Genomic DNA, 19,020 nt, shown 5'->3' with positions numbered 1-19,020 from the left:
ACAAACACACACACACACACAGCTGGGACTATTTAACAGAGTTCTCTTGTTGTCCTTCAGAGAACACTCTCTGGCTCTGTAGTCATTGATGTTAGCAGTGGTAGTCCAAGATTATTATAAAGAGGCTAAACCATATTCTTAAGATAAGATTTAGATGTCTATCTAAAATTCACTGGGGCAAGTTTTCTTTGAGTGATTAGATAAAATGATTGTTGAGTTTAATAAGGGTGCTTCCGTCATCTGGATACTATGTGGAGAGTCATCTTCTCCAGCAAAGAGATAAAACCCCGCAACTGGAAACCTCACTTTGGATTTGGCTCATGGAGAGTCAAATGACTTCAGAATACTGTGTGATACTATAGACTTACCCTATGTAAAGCTTAGAATTCATCCAGTGCACCAGAAAGCCCATACCCAATCAAAGCTAGATAAAATTGGGGGATTTATTGGTATTCGGTTTTTTATAATTTCACTTATATCATATTGACAGCTAGCCTACATCATTTAAATGGTAACATCTGTTGGCTCCTTGGCATCAGGCTTCCCCACCACAATTCTCTTTTATAGCTCAGCACTGATGCCCAGCTACATGGCTCCACAGACACCCTCGGCATGGGATGACACCATGACCACAGCAACTCTTTTTTTTTTTTTTTTTAATATTTATTTATTTATTTTTATGTATATGAGTACACTGTTGCTGTCTTCAGACCCACCAGAAGAGGGCATTGGATCCCATTACAGATGGCTGTGAACCACCATGTGGTTGCTGGGAATTGAACTCAGGACCTCTGGAAGAGCAGTCAGTGCTCTTAACCTCTGAGCCATCTCTCCAGCCCGACCACAGCAACTCTTACAGAAGAAAACATTTGATTGGGACTGGCTTACAGTTTCAGAGGTTCAGTCCAGTATCACCATGGAGGGAAGCAGGCAGACATGGTGTTGGACATGTAACTGAGAGTTCTGCATCCAGATGCAGGCAGCAGGAAAAGAGAGCCACTGAGTCTGGCTTGGGATTTTGAAAACCTCAAAACCCACCTCCAATGGCACGCTTTCCCCACCTCCTAATCCGTTCAAATAGTGCCACTCCCTGGTGAGTAATCCAGGAGCCTGTGGGGGCCTTTCTCATTCAAACCACCACACCCTCTATTATTCAATCTAGACATTGTGTTTTGTCTAAGTGTTGATGCAAAGAATACATTTAATAAATATTTTAAATTGATTGAATAATGACTTTTAAATATGGGTTTGGTTGATATGAGTTAAGGAGACTGAGGTAAGTGGAAGCAGAACCTGCAGTTTCACAGCGTTTTGGCTCATTTAGCATGTGATGTAACAGACCTAGTCTAAAAAATATGATGGATCAGAAAGGTAGCATTTGGTTGCATGTGATACTACTTTGGAAGTTATTTTCTAGATGTGCACAGGACAGCATCTTTGACATCTACAAGTCCCCCCCCCCCCAGTCCCTGCCTCACGGAATGCATCTGGATTCAATGTCATTATGCATGGTTTGAAAAGAGTTTGTGTTCTAATAGATCTACCTAGTTGTAAACATCTGTTGCGACCTAACAAGTGCTACATTCATTTAAATGGCACTGGTGCACAGAGGTAAATAGAGCCCTGGCAGGCTTTCCATAAGGGAAACTGTGTTTGCTTCCTTCATTAATTACTAATGGAGCATTAAGACATGTGTTCCCTCTGAGCCAAGTTGGATAATTCCTGGCACTTAATTCCAGGGTGCTTTCAAAAGCAGAGGCATGTATTGACACACCAGAGAGCATGCCCTGTAACAAGCATGGTGCTGACTACCCTGCCAAGATCACACTAAGCTTCAAGTTTACCAGTACCAAGTACACTGATTCGTTGGTTTAACCTTCGCAGTTTGGAGGTTAATTTGGAAAAACAAGCATATATCCCCAGAGCACTTCTGAAAGCAGCTACTACCGTGTGACTTGGAAAACTCTTTATGAAGATCCAGAATGGTTAAAAATAAAGGCAGACCAAAGTCTGCCTCTCAGTAGAATGAGAGTAGCAAGCTAAGAAGAGAATCACAAACCCAAGTGTGATTTAGCAGTTAATCTTAACAAGTCAATTACCAACAGAATCAAAATGAAGAATTTCGTCCCTTGGACACATCAACTAACATATCATCAGAGTGATAACACGAAAATAGTAAGCAATATGAGACTCACCAATACATTTTAGTCATAGTAGACTTTTTAGCATAATACGTTTAGCATATATTTTAATATAGATTATGATAAACTATGAGTAAGAATATGGATGTCAGTAATGTTGAACTTTGGCTATATTTGCTTATGAGTTACATAAAGTAGCTTATTTTAGATGTTCACATAGTTATAGTGGTCTATAGTAGAAATACCTTTTTTTGATCTGTTTGTTTTTGAGTTTCTCTGTGTTGGCTGTCCTAGAACTCTCTCTGTGCCACAGGCTGATCTCAGACTCAAAGCTCTGCCTGCCTCTGCCTCCCAAACACTGAGATTAAAAGCATGCACTGCCAGTGCCCTGTAAAAGTTTTTTAAGTTTTACTTTTATTTTGTACATATGGGTTTTTCTATGTGTGTTTACATGCAATGTACATGCAGTGATCATGGAAGCTAGAAGAGGGTTTTGGATACTCTAGTGCTGGAGTTACAAATGGTTGTAAGCCGTCGTGTGGGTGCTGATAATAGAACCAGGGTCCTCTGAAAGTGCTAACTTAACCATTGAGCCATTTCTCCATCCCCAAACATTTTTTCAAATATATAAATTTTGTACATATTGGGGAGTAATAGAATCCAGTAGAAGTGCAAACAAAATAACGCTGCATGCTGGTGATGTCTGGGTGCGAGAGCTAGTGCTACCAAGGGAGAGAAGTTTGTTTCTCATTAAACTTTAATCAGACACAACGGAGACAGTGATGGAAAACCACCCCAGAAAGACACCAGGCTTTCCCCATGATGGTCCTACTTGGATATATTTACAGCCCCCAAAGAAAACAACAGGCCTATCCAAAGAGGGGCAGGAGTCATAGAGGACAAGGAAGCTTTGCCTGGCTGGACTGAGGGAAAGTGGCCAGATGGGAAGGAAGGTCATATTTCTTGTGGATGTGGAAGGAGGAGGCCATATACCCCAGATTTGACTGTACTTTCGTGTGCAATGATTTAAATCTTTGATTCAGAGTAGGATCCCGCCACAGACATCTGTGAGCACCTGTACGTAGTTTAATGCAGCCATGAGGGAAGAACACCAGTCCCAACCGAGTTGAAAAATATAAAGTCTTCCTAAGAAAGAGTCTGGAAAAAGAATGCTTCTTGACCTTGTAAAATGTCAATGGTATGAGTGAAGCAGCACATAGTAGGTATAGGCACACAGTGGGTGTAGGTACAGTAAAACAGGGTATGCATGGAAACTTCTGATTCATGCTGTGTCGGTGTATAGATGAGGCTCTTAGAAGTCTGTTGCTCCCTATAAATGAAACAACAATATGAACTAACCAGTACCCCCTGAGCTCGTGTCTCTAGCTGCATATGTAGCAGAAGATGGCCTAGTCGGCCATCATTGGGAAGAGAGGCCCCTTGGTCTTGCAAACTTTATATGACCCAGCACAGGGGAATGCCAGGGCCAAGAAGTGGGAGTGGGTGGGTAGGGGAGCAGGGGCGGGGGGGGGGAAGGTATAGGGAACTTTCGGGATAGCATTTGAAATGTTAATAAAAAAAATATCTAATAAAATAAAATAATAAGTAAAAAAAAAATCTAAAAAAAAAAAAAGTCTGTTGCTGCCATGGAAGAAATGGGGTCAGACAGTTACTTGACAAATGGGCTGGGATAATAGGTTATCTATTTGAAACACAGTAAATAATTGATTAAAGTGTTAATTTTTCCCCAAATGTTAATTATAACCCTGCAGAGGCAATGGTTTTATAAGTCTAGACAGATAAAAAGAAATCGTAAAAGAGAGTTGAAAACAACTCAGACTATGCAAATATTAAAAACTTATGTTAGCAAAATATGATAATAGCAACCAGAATTCGAAGTCAGACATTGGGAAATATTTGCAGAGAATATGACAGACAAAGGCCTGATATCTTTATTAAATGAAATGTTTGAACAAATTGATAAGAGAAACATTGTAATTCTAGAAGCATAAACAGACAAGTCATAAAAAAGAAGAGGAAACCAGTAAATAAACATATGGAAGATATTTGATTGATTTGGCAGTCAAATCCACTTAAATAAGCAAGGAAAAATATGAAATTTTATTTTTATAAAACCCAGTGCTAGCGAGGATGTTGTAAAAGTGGTACTCTCATGTTTTGGTGATATTTAAATTAGTACCTCCTTTTTGGAAAACACTTGGCAGTACAATATCATGAGCCGTAAAAAACGTTTATAGCCTTTGACCTAGTAATTTGACTTGCTTCTGGGAACTTCTCCTGAAGAAAATTAATCCAAAATATGGAAGAAATTAAGGACCTCAAATAAATTGAGAAATGCTAAGTGTCTCACAATAGAGACTAGTTAATGTGTCATGGTACACTGATTGGATGTAAAACAACGTTGTCCTTCTTAAATGGAGAATTGGAGCACAGACAGACAAAAGGAAAGATTCTTGTGATTTCATATGAAATAAAGTCATAAGGTATTTACATTTTTGTGTATGGATGTGCATATGAGTGTGGGTGCCCACTAATGTCACAGGTAGTTGCCACTGCTGATTGTGGCTGTTGGGAACCAAACTCAGGTCCTCTGGAAGAGCAGCAAGTACTCTTAATGACTGAGTGATTATTTCAGCCCCTGTAAAGAGTTATGCAGGAAAATATATCCAGAAGAAAACAGTGGGAATAACCAAATTTTGAGTTCTTAAGCTGGGGTGGCAGTATATTAGTGAGTTTTTCTTTAATTCTCCCCCCATTATATTCTTTCCACCTATTAAACCTCTGTGACAGTTGCCCCCTTATGTGTCCCTCATTCCCACCCATGTCCGTACCCAATTTCCAGAGTCCTGCTCATGTAAACCCAGAAACCCAGTCATTTACCAGCTGTAGGGAACTGTCTCATCTCCAAGCTCCATAATACTGTCTTAGCATTTCTGTGTATGTCATACACTATTCACATTCCGAGGAAACGACTGATGTATATGTGTGTTCTTTTCTGTAGTTAAATTCCAAACCTCAAAAGGGCAGGATCCATTTCATATACTTCCCTTGCTTACTAAGCACAGTGCTTTGTCAGCTGAGTAGATACCAATTTAAAGATGTTTCCTCCCACGCTGCAGGGGGAGCTCACGAGGGTCTTCAGCATCTGGGTCCTTTTGGCAACATCCCCAACATAGTGGCAGAGTTGACTGGTGACAACATTCCTAAGGACTTCAGTGAGGATCAAGGCTACCCAGACCCTCCAAATCCCTGTCCTCTTGGGAAAACTGGTAAGGACCATGGCCCTGGGTTCTAACGGGAGGTAGCTGGAAATTCTGACCCCAGCTACAGTGTGAGCCCTCTCTGAAGAATGTTCCTCTTTTTATTAGGGTGGGGCCTCTCTCTTCCCTGAAGCACGGAGCTCCCATATTGGGTGGAGCAACACGGGAGTTGGATATGACTGAGCCAGTATGAGGGGGCTGGCCCTGGATGACAGGGAATCTTGAGTCACTGGCTGGCATCAAACCCATCAGTCACCTTTGACTTGCTTGTGGGGCTCTGGATGGGTAGGGAAAAAGGCCAGCTCAGAGTGTGGGAGTCTGGAAAAGTTGATAAGATAGGACAGCGGTTCTTAAAGTGGGGTCCTTGGGCAGCAGCATAGCCTGGAACTTAACAAACTAGAAATGCGGATCTTTAAGCTGAATCAGACTCACTGAACAAGAAACGCTGAAGCTGGGTTCTAGCCATCTGTGCAGTGAGCAGCCTCGGAGCACACTGAAGTCTGAAACCTACCATGAGAAGACAAAGGGAAGAGACCCAAACTGCGAGCCAAGAGATCTGAGTTCTAGGGCTCACTTGTACAGTATGACTTCACTTCTTTAGGTTTCCATCTCATCTAAGACACACTCAATGCCTTAAAGAAACGTACAGTGTGAGTTCTGGGTTTTCCTAAGCAAGACCTTTGGTGACATGCCCTCTACGCTGAGAGGAGAGTGCAGAGTGAGCTGACAGATGTGGATGAGATCCCAGCCCTAGACGCGGCCTCAGAATTTCCTTTTGCCTTTACTATAGTTCCATGAAGCTAACATACTCCACACTGTTTTCCTGCCTCAATTGGCAATCTCAGAGAAGAAATCACTTGCTAAACTTAGCTACTGTTGGGGAGGACTTCTGAGGCCACCTTACCACAGCACAGCACAGTTGAATGGTCCAAGAATGGAACGCTGACTTGCCTCTGCCCTGGCACGGTCTCATCTGAATCATCACCCATCTTTCTGTGCAGCTCTGTGCTGCTCTGTGCTGCTCTGTGCTGCTCTGTGCAGCTCTGTGCTGCTCTGTGCTGCTCTGTGCTGCTCTGTGCTGCTCTGTGCAGCTCTGTGAAGCTCCCAGGATCTAACGTGGCCACAGGGTTAGAACGTTACTTTTAGAGCACATTTTCAGCCCCCTGCAATCTCTGGTGTCTCTCAGACAGGCTTCATCTCCACAGCTTGATCTCAGCTGACTTAAAAGTACTTGAGAAATAATGACCAAAATGTTGCAAAGCTGCTGTGTTTGGACCACTCTGCTCAGTATCCCTTTCTTACATAATAAAGGCATTAGCAATAGCTCAGTGCAAAGTGGGGAGAAGACTGGGAGTTGTTTGGAAGACGAATAACTTGCACACTAGCCTTCTGGGGCTCAGGGATGCCACACTGCATTTGAAAGCCTTCCATTTAGTCCTAAGAGCTAGACAACCTGGCTAGTTGCAAATAGATCTTCTCTCATTGTTGACTTTGACAGGTCATTATCTCTTTGTAATATACCGCACCAAGACCTTTGAATTGGGGACCTTCTTTAGCTGATTTACCTAGTTAAATAGGTAAATAAACAGCATTGGAGAAGCCAGGTTAACGCCACGAAGCTAAGCCTATAGATCCTACAGGTTCTGGGATTTGGTCCTTAAGTTTTGATCTGTCTCAACTCTAAAACTTAAGTTACTGCTGCTGTGATACACAGCACCATGATCTGTCCAAAGATATCGGAATGGTTCCTAAAGACAGCATTCAAAAGAAGCAGAGGGACTCATTTGGAGTGGAAGCCCACCGCTTCAGGAAACACTTGACAATGAAGCAGATGGAACAGTCTAGGGCAGTGCTGGGACCCTGCTGTGCTGACCCCTGACCACACAGCTATCTTCATTGCTACTTCATCACTGCAGTGTTGCTACTATTATAAGTTGCAATGTAAATGTCTGTGTTTTCTGACGGTCTTAGGTGACCCTTATGAAAGGGTCGTTTGACCCCCAAAGGGCTTGTGGCCCCCAGGTTGCGAACCACTGTTCTCGTGGATCTTCACACTAGAAACTTGATTTTTACTTCTGTTCAGTCCGATCACAGGGAGGTGAGGCAATGACAGAGGTGGAGAGTTCTGCTCTCTTGAGTCTTGACGCCCCCAGTTGCCCTGGCTGGCAGCATGCATACTGGCAGATGGGGTAGAGTTGGGGAAGTGGACCATAAGAAAAAACTTTTGCGACAGGCCTGGAAGTGGAATATATAACTCCTGTCTGCGTTATATTGGCTCAAGCATATGACTCCACATTATTGCAAAGAAAGGCTAGAAAATGAGCCTTGCTATGTGCCAAGGAGAAAAGGGAAGTGGGTTTGGAGTGCACCCAATGGGTCTTTGCTCCCAAAGTAGTACCATCTACCAGGGGGATTGAATCCCAGGGGGGAACGTGACTTCGAGTATCTGATATGAACAGATTATGCCCCTTGTGTGTATAGATGTTTTAATAAATTAACATTTAGAGTAACAACAGATGCTTTGACCATTTCTCAAAACCCTTTGTCTACAGCTGAGGATGGATGTCTGGAAAACGCCCCCGACACTGCAGAGTTCAGCCGAGAATTCCAGTTAGACCAGCACCTTTTTGATCCAGAACATGACTACCCAGGTTTGGGCAAGTGGGTAAGTCAATCTCCAGCGGATGGTAGAGTTTTCACTCAGATCTCGTGGGGATAGTAATGCTGGAAACAAACAACATGCATGGGGGGAAGGAAGGAAGAAAAGTTGTTTAGGAGTTGATGCCTCAGAAATCTCCGGTGAGGGAAACGCTGTGCAATTATTATTCCAGACCACACTCGTGTCTATACAGCAGTATGCTGATTCCCATCAAAAGAGACAGCACATCTAGACCATACACTCTCTAGAGGCTTCTCTTCTGCTCTGTTCCTCACACTGAATCATACCATTCTCATGTCTCACTAGTGCTTCATGCCACTCGACTCCATGAAAAGGGAAAGAGATTTTCAAAAGAGAAGATAGTGAGAAATTTGTAAAGTTGATCTCTAGACTATGGGAGATGGATGATCCATATATATCTCTGCAGAATCAAGGAAATAAAGACATCCAGACTTGTAAAAAGACACACATAAGTCTTCTTTGTGGAAAGAGGGACAATCTCCAGATGTGTGGCAGTGAGCTTGCTGTTGGTTGCATGCAACTATGAGTAACTGTCAATGAAGAGTGTTGTTTTATAAGCACTTGGAAAGAGAAATCATGGCCACTTGGCACTGTTGTGCTAAAAACAAGTTTTGTCGATCTGCTCATGTTATTCCATTGCCAGCATTATGTGTGCCAGCTTAATGAGGGGAATGAAGGAGGCATGGCGCACTTGGATTTCATCTAAGTATTTGACAAGATCTTTTATGATCTCCCATTGGAAGAGGTGAAGACCCGAGGCCAAGTGAACAGAATACCACCAAAAGACCGTTTGTTAAAGGATCTGCGTCAGGAGGGGAGGGAGATGGTACAGGAAACCCTGCATGTCTGAATGCTGCCCCACTTCACATGAGTATCAGTGTTTGTAATAAAAGTACAGATCACACACTTCTCAGATTCTCAGTGGATGACACAAAGTTGGAAGGGAGAGCTCTGGATGACAGAGTTGGGATTCAAGAAGATCCCAACAGGCTGCAACAATGAGCCAAGGAAGATTACAATTGAATGGGAATGTGTCTAGGTGCCTGTGGTCGGGCCTGTGTAATCCAATGATGAAGTCATGTGAGAAAAGAACAGGGAAACGCTGAGCAGTGTTCACATATGAGAGCAGATGTCAATGCATCTGTGGGACGAGTGAATAGGGAGTGTTCCCTCCAAAGACAGTCCAGGTACCTAAGCCCCTCCGGCCTCGTCAGTCCCTTCTAGGTTAGCACTAACTGTAGCCTTGGTAACCGTGTTACACTGAAGCTGGGAAGCTGTACCTCCCTCTTCTTCTGCATTGCTTTGGAGAAAGAAATTCATCCTAGATAACCACTCTCATTCTTTCTAGCATCTTTCTTCACATTACATTCAGTCAGTTCAGATCCCTCCGCCCTCAAAATACATTTCCAAATTAAGGCAGGAAAGACGCACACTTGAGTTAACATTTCATTTCCAATTTGTATCACTCTCCCTCTTCATCCTCTCTCTCTCTCTCTCTCTCTCTCTCTCTCATTCACTCTCCCTCTCCTCCCTCACACATGTAGTCCTGTTAACGAGAATTGTTTTGTCAAACTATTTTCAAGCCTTCTATTCGCAGAGTTTGAAACATAAACAGAAAAAAAAAAATCCTGAGTGTTATGAAAATCTCCTATAAAATGTATCCAAATGAGATAGAGGTAAAATAGAGAGGAGACTGAAGACAGAAAGAAAATGGAGAAAGAAATAAAGTAATTACACTTGTGCTGATCCTATGTGTAGTGATGAAGATAAGAATGGGTGCCATTTCAAAGGGAGTAATACAACTAGAATGGTTATATACTATAGACATAGTCTGAGAAAGAGAGAGAGAGACAGAGACAGACACATAGAGAGAGACAGAGAGAGATAGAGACAGAAACAGAGAGACAGGGACAGAGAGATAGAGACAGAGAGGGACAGAGAGACAGAATTTATGTGAACATTTATATATATTCTTCCTATGAGGAATTTTAAAATGAGAGAAGAGATGCTTTATGCATTTATGTGCCAGCTTAAAGGAAGAAGGACAAAAAGGAGAGAGCAGATAAGTGAGAGGAGTGCTGGGGAAAGACACACTGTAGATGGGTAAGGCATGGCTAAACAGTAGCAAGGACCAGGTTCAGAAGGGAGCACACAGGGTCTGAGCCCGCTTTAGTTTAGATACCGTGCTAGGTATCATGGTCTCCAGGACTCATCAAGTAGCTCTGGGCTTTTGACAGTTTTAAAGTCTTGAAATAAAAAGCATGAAGATATAACAAACCCCAGTTTCCACAGATACAGTGCCCGTTCTGGTGGTAGAGTGAAGGCTGGGTCCTACTGCTAGGAAAGATGGAAGCCAAAGGGAGAGGAAGATGTGAGGCCGGTGGGGCTGATTGTGACTTAACCACAGAGGAAGCTGAGGCACTGTGGAGAATCAGTACTGAAGACTTAGGGGATGGGCACAGCTGAGTGCAGGCTGGACCTGGGAGCAAGAGGGAAAAAAAATGGAGGAAATCTGCTAGCTTCTTTTCTCAGCATTTTGTTGTTTTGTTTGATGTTTGTTTGTTTGTTTGTAGGCAGGGCCTATCTACATAGTCCTGGCTGTCCTGGAGCTCATTCTGTAGACCAGGCTAGCCTCAATTTCAACTCACAGAGCTCCCACTGCCTCTGCCCCAGGGGTGCTGGGATTAAAGGTGCACAGTGCTACATCCTTTTCTCCAAAAGCTTATGCTCTCACCAAATCCCACCCACACCCCTTTAGGAACACTTCCCTCTCCCTTCCCTCTCCCTTCCCTCTCCCTTCTCAGAACACTCCTTGGGTTTCTCCCAATCACCCAGATTCATTGTCCACATCAGAGCCGAAGACTAGAATTTAAGACCAAGAATAAAAAGTGCTATCACATATCAATGGCAAAGGAATGACATTTAGCCTCTTATCAGCTCTAATGATGTGTTTGTTTAAACTTCAGTTTCCTTGTTTATTTTCTCATTACCACCCAGCAATAAAACCGTGTTTGCTTGATCTTCGCATGGAAGTGTTAACCTAGTGTCTATTGCTTTTTTAAGCCCGGTTCCACAAAGCAGCCTGAGTGTTTATGTAGGATAGTCTCAAGCTGTCTCTGCAACTCAGCTATCCTTTCAACTTGCAAAACAGTCATCTCTCAAATAAATGGCACACAAGTCCTGCTGCTTCCTTGACAACACTGCCTCCCTGTTTTTTATATTATCTGGAGCTGAGTTGCATCTTTAGCAATGATTTCCACATTACAAATATCAGTGTGTCTGTCTTATTTCCTGCACAGCTCTTTCCTTGTTACTGAATCAAGACACATTTATTAAATATACACCATATGACCTCTAGGCCCTGTGGCGGGTAATGGGAAGACACCAATACTTGTTATATAATGAGAAATTCTATTATTTATAGCGCTCACACTACGGTCAGATACTGTGCTAATATTTTACATCAATCATTTTATCCAAGCTGCCCACCCTCATCACTCTCATTGTATAAAGGAGAAAATGCAGGGTAGAGGTCTGGGTAGGGTAGCCTGCTCAGCAACACAGAGCTTCTGATTCACAGAGCTAGGAACTGAATTCCATCATTCAGCTGTGGTAGAGCACACTGCCACTCATTCCTCCTTAACTGTGCGTGACCTGGATAATCACTATGCTTTCTCCATCTCCTTCACCGTCCCCAGCTCTGGGAGTCACTGTTCGTCTCTCTGTTAGCATGAGATCAATGTTTTAATAATCATAACTTCTTCATAATCATGCTATTTATGGGTATCCTTAGCACTTTGCATCATGGGGGAACGTGGTGTCAGTTTGTCACCTGTTAGTGGTAATTTCATTCTCTTTAGTAAAGTGGTATCCATGTTTCTCTGGTATAAAACCATCATTTCCATTTGAAATTAACCTATGGGAAACTAATTTGAGACTATAAATATTCTGATCTCCATGAGGCTGTTAACCAATGCATTTTGCATTCATTGCTGGTACTTACCAGACTCAATTATAACCACAGTAGTTGCAGAATAATGAGTTTCTGGCTTCCTTCTTCTTTTCTATCTGCATCCTACCCCCATGCAGAGCCTCCACTACTTCCTTTCCTGTTTGTAAACATGCTCATTTATTTGGTACCTGTATAGATTCATTGTTACTAATTTTGATGTTCAACATGTCCAGTGGAAAGCCCTTTAGTGAACTTAAACCAGTTGCTTTTCTAGAAATTAGGTCACTCCTCCCCAAGGAACTAACAAATGAATGTCAGAAGAGATCGCTGATTTATTTTAGTTCATTTTGTGTACCTTTTCTGTGTACCCACACTGATAGAGAGTTGATGGAGAAGACCTAGGCATGTTCAGGGGCGAGGACATGGACATGCTGGTCCTGACCTCTGCTCTCCAGGACAGCAGGAACCATCTTTGAGAGGAAGACTTCAGACCTTGTATACTTGTATACCTTGTAGACTTGTATACTTGTAGTTATAATTTTCCCCAAGAAGCTTTAAAGGGGATTGGAGATGCTGCTGCCTTCATCCCATTTGTAGCATGCTGGAGCTGTGCCAAGTCTGATGAGCAATGTGCTCTCACTGCACCAGCTTGCTAGACCCTCTGCCCTCCCTCCAGTTCAGACAGCTGGAGAGAGTGATGTGTATGAGCAGTCACTATCCTCGCCCTCTTAACCCCAACCTCCTTCCCAACTCTGGCCTGAGCACCCAGAACATTCTGTGTGCATTAGAGTTGTTTACAGTCAGACACTGAGGTTGAGAGCAACTACAGTATTCTCATTCCTCAAGGGAACGGTCATGAGCCTGCCTTTTCTCCCTCCTGATAGTTACTTGAGCCATCCCCGGAAGTGAGCCAGAGATAGGGGCTCTGGCCAATGCTGGTGTTTCTGGCAATGGGCTTGCTTCTCCTGGCACAACCATGTCCCTGGAAATTTGAGGTTGAGCAGAGCTGTTCATTGTAAATTGCAGGTGGTAGGGTTTAATGAACAAGAAAACCACGAAGCTCATTCTTGGCATTTGTCATTTTCACTTTCAAATCTACCATTTAAATATTTGTTAATAACCGGACAGCTCAGAGGATACAAATGTTGTATAAACTTGCTCCTCACCAGAACTCTGTCAGCTCCTTTTTCTAGAAGTTAGCGTTAGGGTATTGTAGCAAGATGAATTGTCTTCCGTACATTATTTTCCTTATGATTAGAAAAATCAAATAAAACAACACAAGCAAAACACCCAAATCCCTTTCTTTGGTTTTACATTCAGGTTAAGTGTTCTGTCTTTTATAATCTCAACCGGAGAGAAATGTGTTGAGCATGTGTCTGATATTCTCGAGCTCATTTAAATCCACTGTGTGTTTGAAACACAGCCGTATGTGGAAACACTTATACAAACTGTGGCTAACAGAACAGCACTCCCCACCCCCGACACACACAACATAACTTTCCTTTCTGCCAAGAAGTTTTTTGGCAGTTTTTAAAAGGTTCACTCTATTAAAAATGTTATAGACCAAATGGTTCTGTGATTGGCTTGACGGGGCCACTAACTTGAGCCATGGGAGGGATGGCTGCAGAAGTCAACGTCTCCTTTATTTACACAGAGGATTGTTGTTAATGGTCAGACACTGCTCCAGAGAACAGTCATGTGTGTAGTTCATAAAAAGGGAATTAGATACTGAGATAACGTTATTTATTTTAAACAAAGGCCGTTCAAAGTGAGGAGCCGGGCTTCCCGCACCCTGGTAGTTTAGCATGCCATCTCTCCCTGTTTATGAGATTGTTGGTGGCACTGTGTGCCCCGAGGCAGTGCAGAGGACTTTGTGAAAAGCAATGCAGTCACCAGCTTTTCTCTTGTGGTCTATCATTCTGACACGACATTCCTTTCATCTAACTTTGTTTCCAAAATATGTGTATGCAAATAACCAGAGGACACACCAAGAGCTGCTTTAAAATAGACAGTTACCAAATTCAATCCATACTTCTCCATTTGTGTTTTCTTTTCTCTCTTCTCTAGAACAAGAAACTCCTTTATGAGAAAATGAAGGGAGGACAGAGGCGGAAGCGGAGGGTAAGTCCCATGGGGACCTGGGTGTTTCTGGGGTGTTTAATGTTTCTGAGAGGGGCAACTGAAACATTTGGTTTGGGGGAAGCAGCAGAATCTTTTCTGATGCAATTGCAAAGAATAGAACAGAAGTCATGTATGGCAAGGGCCACACCCAGAATATATACCCTTGGTTTCTGGGCTGGTCTTCTCCCTGGACTTTAGGAGTGGTCCATGAAAATCATGCAACATTCGTTACTTCCCTTCTGGCCAGCATCCAGGAAGAACAGTTTCAATAGGTAGAAGAGACTCCTATCCCTGCAAGGGAGGAGTGTGCAGGGAAGCTATTCGGGCATGACTTTCCTCAAGTATTCTGTAAACCAGTGGAGGAAATGGCTCACACATCTGCATCCATTATGCAAATCACAAGACAGCAACCAGGAAGTGTGAAAGTGCATACTGCAGGCCATAATTTTGAATTTCTTCTACATTTTTTTTTTTATATTATCCTAGCCAAGCTAGAGTAGCATGCATTCGCCTTGTCTCACTTGCTGACTGCCTTGTCTGGTACAGCTTCAGTTAGCTCTCATTGGAGGATTGTCCAAGATGGATCTTTGCCCTCTGCGTCGTGCATTTTGCTACTACTTATATAGTGTTGCCTGGTAAAAATCTGAATGTCAAGGTTATATTGGGTTTCCAGTGCATATTTATAGACCTCAGGCTTCACAGTGACCAATATCCATCCTTCTAATCTACTGGTACATTCTTTTATTTGACCAAACAGGAGAGGTAAAAACTTGGCTATTTTTTTTTTTAAGATTTATTTATTTATTATATGTAAGTACACTGTAGCTGTCTTCAGACACTCCAGAAGAGGGCATCAGATCTTGTTACGGATGGTGGCTGGGATTTGAACTCCAGACCTTCGGAAGAGCAGTCGGGTGCTCTTACCCACTGAGCCATCTCACCAGCCCATAAAGTACTACCATAGTAACTGTTTTAGTTAAAATATACTAACCAACCCAAGGTCACCGACCATTTCTTTGGAATAGCAAGTACCTGGATCTTGGGGAAAATTGGGAATCTAATTAGTGACAATTTTGGCTCATCTGAAGAGCTTGGCCAAGTACAATCAGCAAATGTTTTAAGTGTGGGGTTTCTGGTCTTTGTATTAATCATAAGGCCCCTGGGTTGCTTGACAAACACAGATCCACAGGCGATTTCCTATGCAAGAAGCAGAAAGCTGTTCCATCTGGAAGCAGATCTTCTTTGGGAGAATGAACGGGGTTATTAGGGTTTTTCTTGGTGATTACAGCCTCCAATGGCAGATGGTGACAGGAAGGGTGTAATGCGTTCTTGAGAGAACATCAAGAACTTCTATTCTAGGAGCTCAGAATACACATAATTTACCAGGAAGATGGCTTGAATATCTCCCCATGGTACAACAAGGACATTTCCAAATAAGACCAATGACTGACCCCAGATGAATAGCTTAGCATGCAGCTTTAATTGTCTCTACTTGCTGGCTCACCACACCTTCTGCTGGGACTCTGAGGAGCTTAGGTTGACTTTAGGTCACATTTCCATGAGACTAGTAATTACCAAAATTCAAAACTCTGGCGAAGGCATATGTCATAAAGGATTTTTACTTTGACATCCACTTCTTCCACATAGACAAGGCTTAGAATTTAAGGGAAGAAGGGTCACTGTGATCCTGGGGTATCCGTTCTTCTCAGATATCTATAAAACCCATTCTCATTCCTTTAGCCCTGGGCTGCTCTAGACTGATGGGCAAACAGAACTTAACCTTTCACAGCCCCGCACCTCGGCTGCTGTTCTCTTCTTGATTGAAGGCCTTAGCCACCTTCTCTGGAGCATGAATCAATATAAAGAAATCATAGCTCAGGTATTTGAAGAATTAAGGATTACTCTGGTGAAGCTCACCATCTCCTGAGGATTTGAAGAGGACAGCAAGCAAGGGTCCATCCCAAGGTGTCCTTCCAGTTGACAGATGAATAATGACCACATGTAACTCACCCAATAATGACTGTGCATAGATAAGTATTGTGGGTTCTTTGGAACACCCCTAAAACAAAGCGCTTAATTTATAATTGAGCATCAATCCAGAACAAGAGAGGTTTGACTCTGGTGTCTCCCTCTTCCCCTTTCCTTACGACCTTTGAGATTTTCTGGGACTAGACAGCCTGTCCTGCAACATGGACAGATCCCTAAAGTTGCAACCAAAGCCCCAGGTCATTTTCTGTGGCTTTTATAGTCATTCCAGGTCATTTGAGTTCCTGGTTGCGTCACATATAAAAGATCAATATACTTTTAAGTGATTTTGAGGATATTTTAACTCTGTAGCTGGTATCTTGATACCATCTAAAAGCCACTTTGTTATCTTAAACAGTTTGCCAGCGACTTAGTCCCAAGTTGACAAATATGGATATCCCATGTTCTCTTTTAACATGTGAGAATTTTAAGAAATTAATACTGTTACAAAACTTTTTCTTATTTTTTAAAGATGTTTATTATATGTACAGTATTCTGCCTGCATGCCAGAAGAGGGCACCAGATCTCATTATAGATGGTTATAAGCTACCATCTGGTTGCTGGGAAGGGAACTTGGGATCTCTGAGCCATCTCTCCAGCCCCAAACATATTTTCTCTAAGTACATTAAGTATGCCTACTCACAGGTCCTTGGGGTGGGCCACACCACACTAGTTGAAAATTTACAAAGGAGTACTATTTTGAATAATTTGAAGAGGAATACCTTTTTGTGACATGCCTCTTTCCAAATATGTAGACACTGTTCACTTTGTAGTCTTCACCTCATTTGTGAGTTACCTTTGCAGAGTAGCCAGGGTGCTTCCCGAGTCACATGTTCATACACCTGAATGTGAAGAACATGAACAATGACAAGTAGTGACAAGGGCTACTCTTGTGCTCCATCTCCTGTCTTTTGGAACATGTGCTGATCACCTTTTAAGAGAGTCACACAGGCCAGGCCCACGTGAGAACTGTGTCTGTTTGCTCATGGGCACTTAGCACTGTGATAGGATTTCTCCTCCTTTGTAACCTCAGCCTATTTCTTATATTTCTGTTCCATTGCTGGAAGGCAACTTCAATAAACAAATACCTTCCAAAATGTTCAAAATGTTTCCTGCTCAACAAAGATTATGGTGCAAAGCTCTGGTTACCAGTTCAAATCCAAACCTCAAAAAAAAAATTGATATTATGAGAGAAGCAATGGAAACTCTTTGACTCATTCAGAACATCAACAGATGAATGAGATTCCAGAATGCAACAGGTTGAATAACACACAAAGGCCATTTCTGGATGACTTTGTATTTTATCTCACCTTTTGGGTTCAAATGAGGGACAGTTGGAATTGATCGCTGGAGCCGTTAATGAACAGTTCAACAGAATCCTTGCAGAGAAGAGTCGCGGCCATGGGATGACCTACAGCCAGTCTTAGAATACTAATTCCTACTTGGTTCAGTTTGTCTTTTCTTTTGAAATTGCTTTCTGTAAGAATAATGCTCACTCCCACCACAGAAAAATCATTTTTGTTTTCACGTGAGACTTGGTGACTAAGTTAATAGTAAGAGTTTTTTCCAGCTCACCCCAAACTTTTAAGTTAAATATAACAATAAAAAGATTACATTGCATTTGATCAAGAACACTACAGTTATATGAAAGACAGTATTAATAGCATGTGTCAGTGAGACTGTGCACTACAGTATGGATCACTGAGGGACTAACCAGCTCATTGGAGCCATCATTTGGTAGGTGGGTGGTAAGTGTAAGTGCTGTGTTATTTTCCTGTTAATCCACAGTCAGAAAACAATTCTCATTCACTTATTCGAAGGCTATGTGTCTGAAGTTCTCATGTAATGCCAAAACGTATATCATTTTTTCCCCCAGAGTGTCAATCCCTATCTACAAGGAAAGAGGTTGGACAATGTTGTGGCAAAGAAATCTGTCCCCCACTTCTCAGAAGAGGAGAAGGAAGCGGAATAAAAAGAAGACAGTATGTAGAACCCCATCCAATGCTTATGTGCATGTTCATAGAGCCTGTGAGTGACAGCATGACTTTTACATATTTATGGATGGAAAGCAGCTGTCCTTGCCGCCATACCAATGCCTGTGCTTTCTGCTACAGTAGAATGAAAGCTCCTTCTCTTTGGGGGATTTTTTTGATGTGGATCTGCAAGAAACATTACAATTAAAATGTATATGTCAAGTATAATAAAAACACGGATATGAAATACTCAGATTTCTTGCAGTTTTGGGTTGTGCTGTTTGGGCCAAGTCTGTAAAAAGCTAGCATTTGATTTTGATTATGCAGTATATCTAGCCCTTGGGCCTTGTTACACACCAATAAAGAAGTTTGTACTCTAGCAGAGGGGCTGACACATCTCACTCTGCTGCTTCTTAATAAATGTATGTGCGAGCATTGGCTTGGGAAGTTTTTTTTCTTTTTATATAACAGTATAAAATCAATTTCTTCGCTTAATAGAGCTAGGTGACTTGCAGAAGTATCTCATTTTAGTGCTAATACTATGAAGTCAATGGGGAAGGTGTGATCTCATTTCACATATGTTAGAACTGAGAATATTCAACACATGATGGGAATAATCATCAAAACCCAGAACGGAAACAACTCCTCCCAGGTGTGTGTGTGTGTGTGTGTGTGTGTGTGTGTGTGTGTGTGTGTGTGAAATGCTACAAATTTTAAAGTACTTAAGAGAAATATGAACCAAATGAAATATGTGTAGGTTTTTCTGTTTTCTGATTCGATATATATATATATATATATATATATATATATATATATATATATACTGTCAATCTGACAAGTGTGAGTG

General features: G+C 42.1%; 1 protein-coding gene across 1 annotated transcript in view; it reads left to right on the top strand.

The window, feature by feature from the left end:
- The window catches only part of Scg5 (secretogranin V), a 42,871-nt gene extending 24,263 nt beyond the window's left edge, over positions 1-18,608 (top strand). Inside the window, exons 3-6 of the mRNA XM_021193381.2 lie at positions 5,282-5,431; positions 7,975-8,087; positions 14,122-14,175; positions 18,077-18,608. Coding sequence (XP_021049040.1) covers positions 5,282-5,431; positions 7,975-8,087; positions 14,122-14,175; positions 18,077-18,172 — 413 coding nt within the window. The 3' untranslated portion in view covers positions 18,173-18,608. The remainder of the gene's footprint in view (positions 1-5,281; positions 5,432-7,974; positions 8,088-14,121; positions 14,176-18,076) is intronic.
- The last annotated feature ends 412 nt before the right edge of the window (positions 18,609-19,020 follow it).

The sequence above is a fragment of the Mus pahari genome, chromosome 3 (genome assembly GCF_900095145.1).
Source record: "Mus pahari chromosome 3, PAHARI_EIJ_v1.1, whole genome shotgun sequence".
In the NCBI taxonomy this organism is placed as follows: domain Eukaryota; kingdom Metazoa; phylum Chordata; class Mammalia; order Rodentia; family Muridae; genus Mus; species Mus pahari.
The sequence above is the reverse complement of the archived record's forward strand: the minus strand, read 5'-3'. Positions and strand labels throughout refer to the sequence as shown.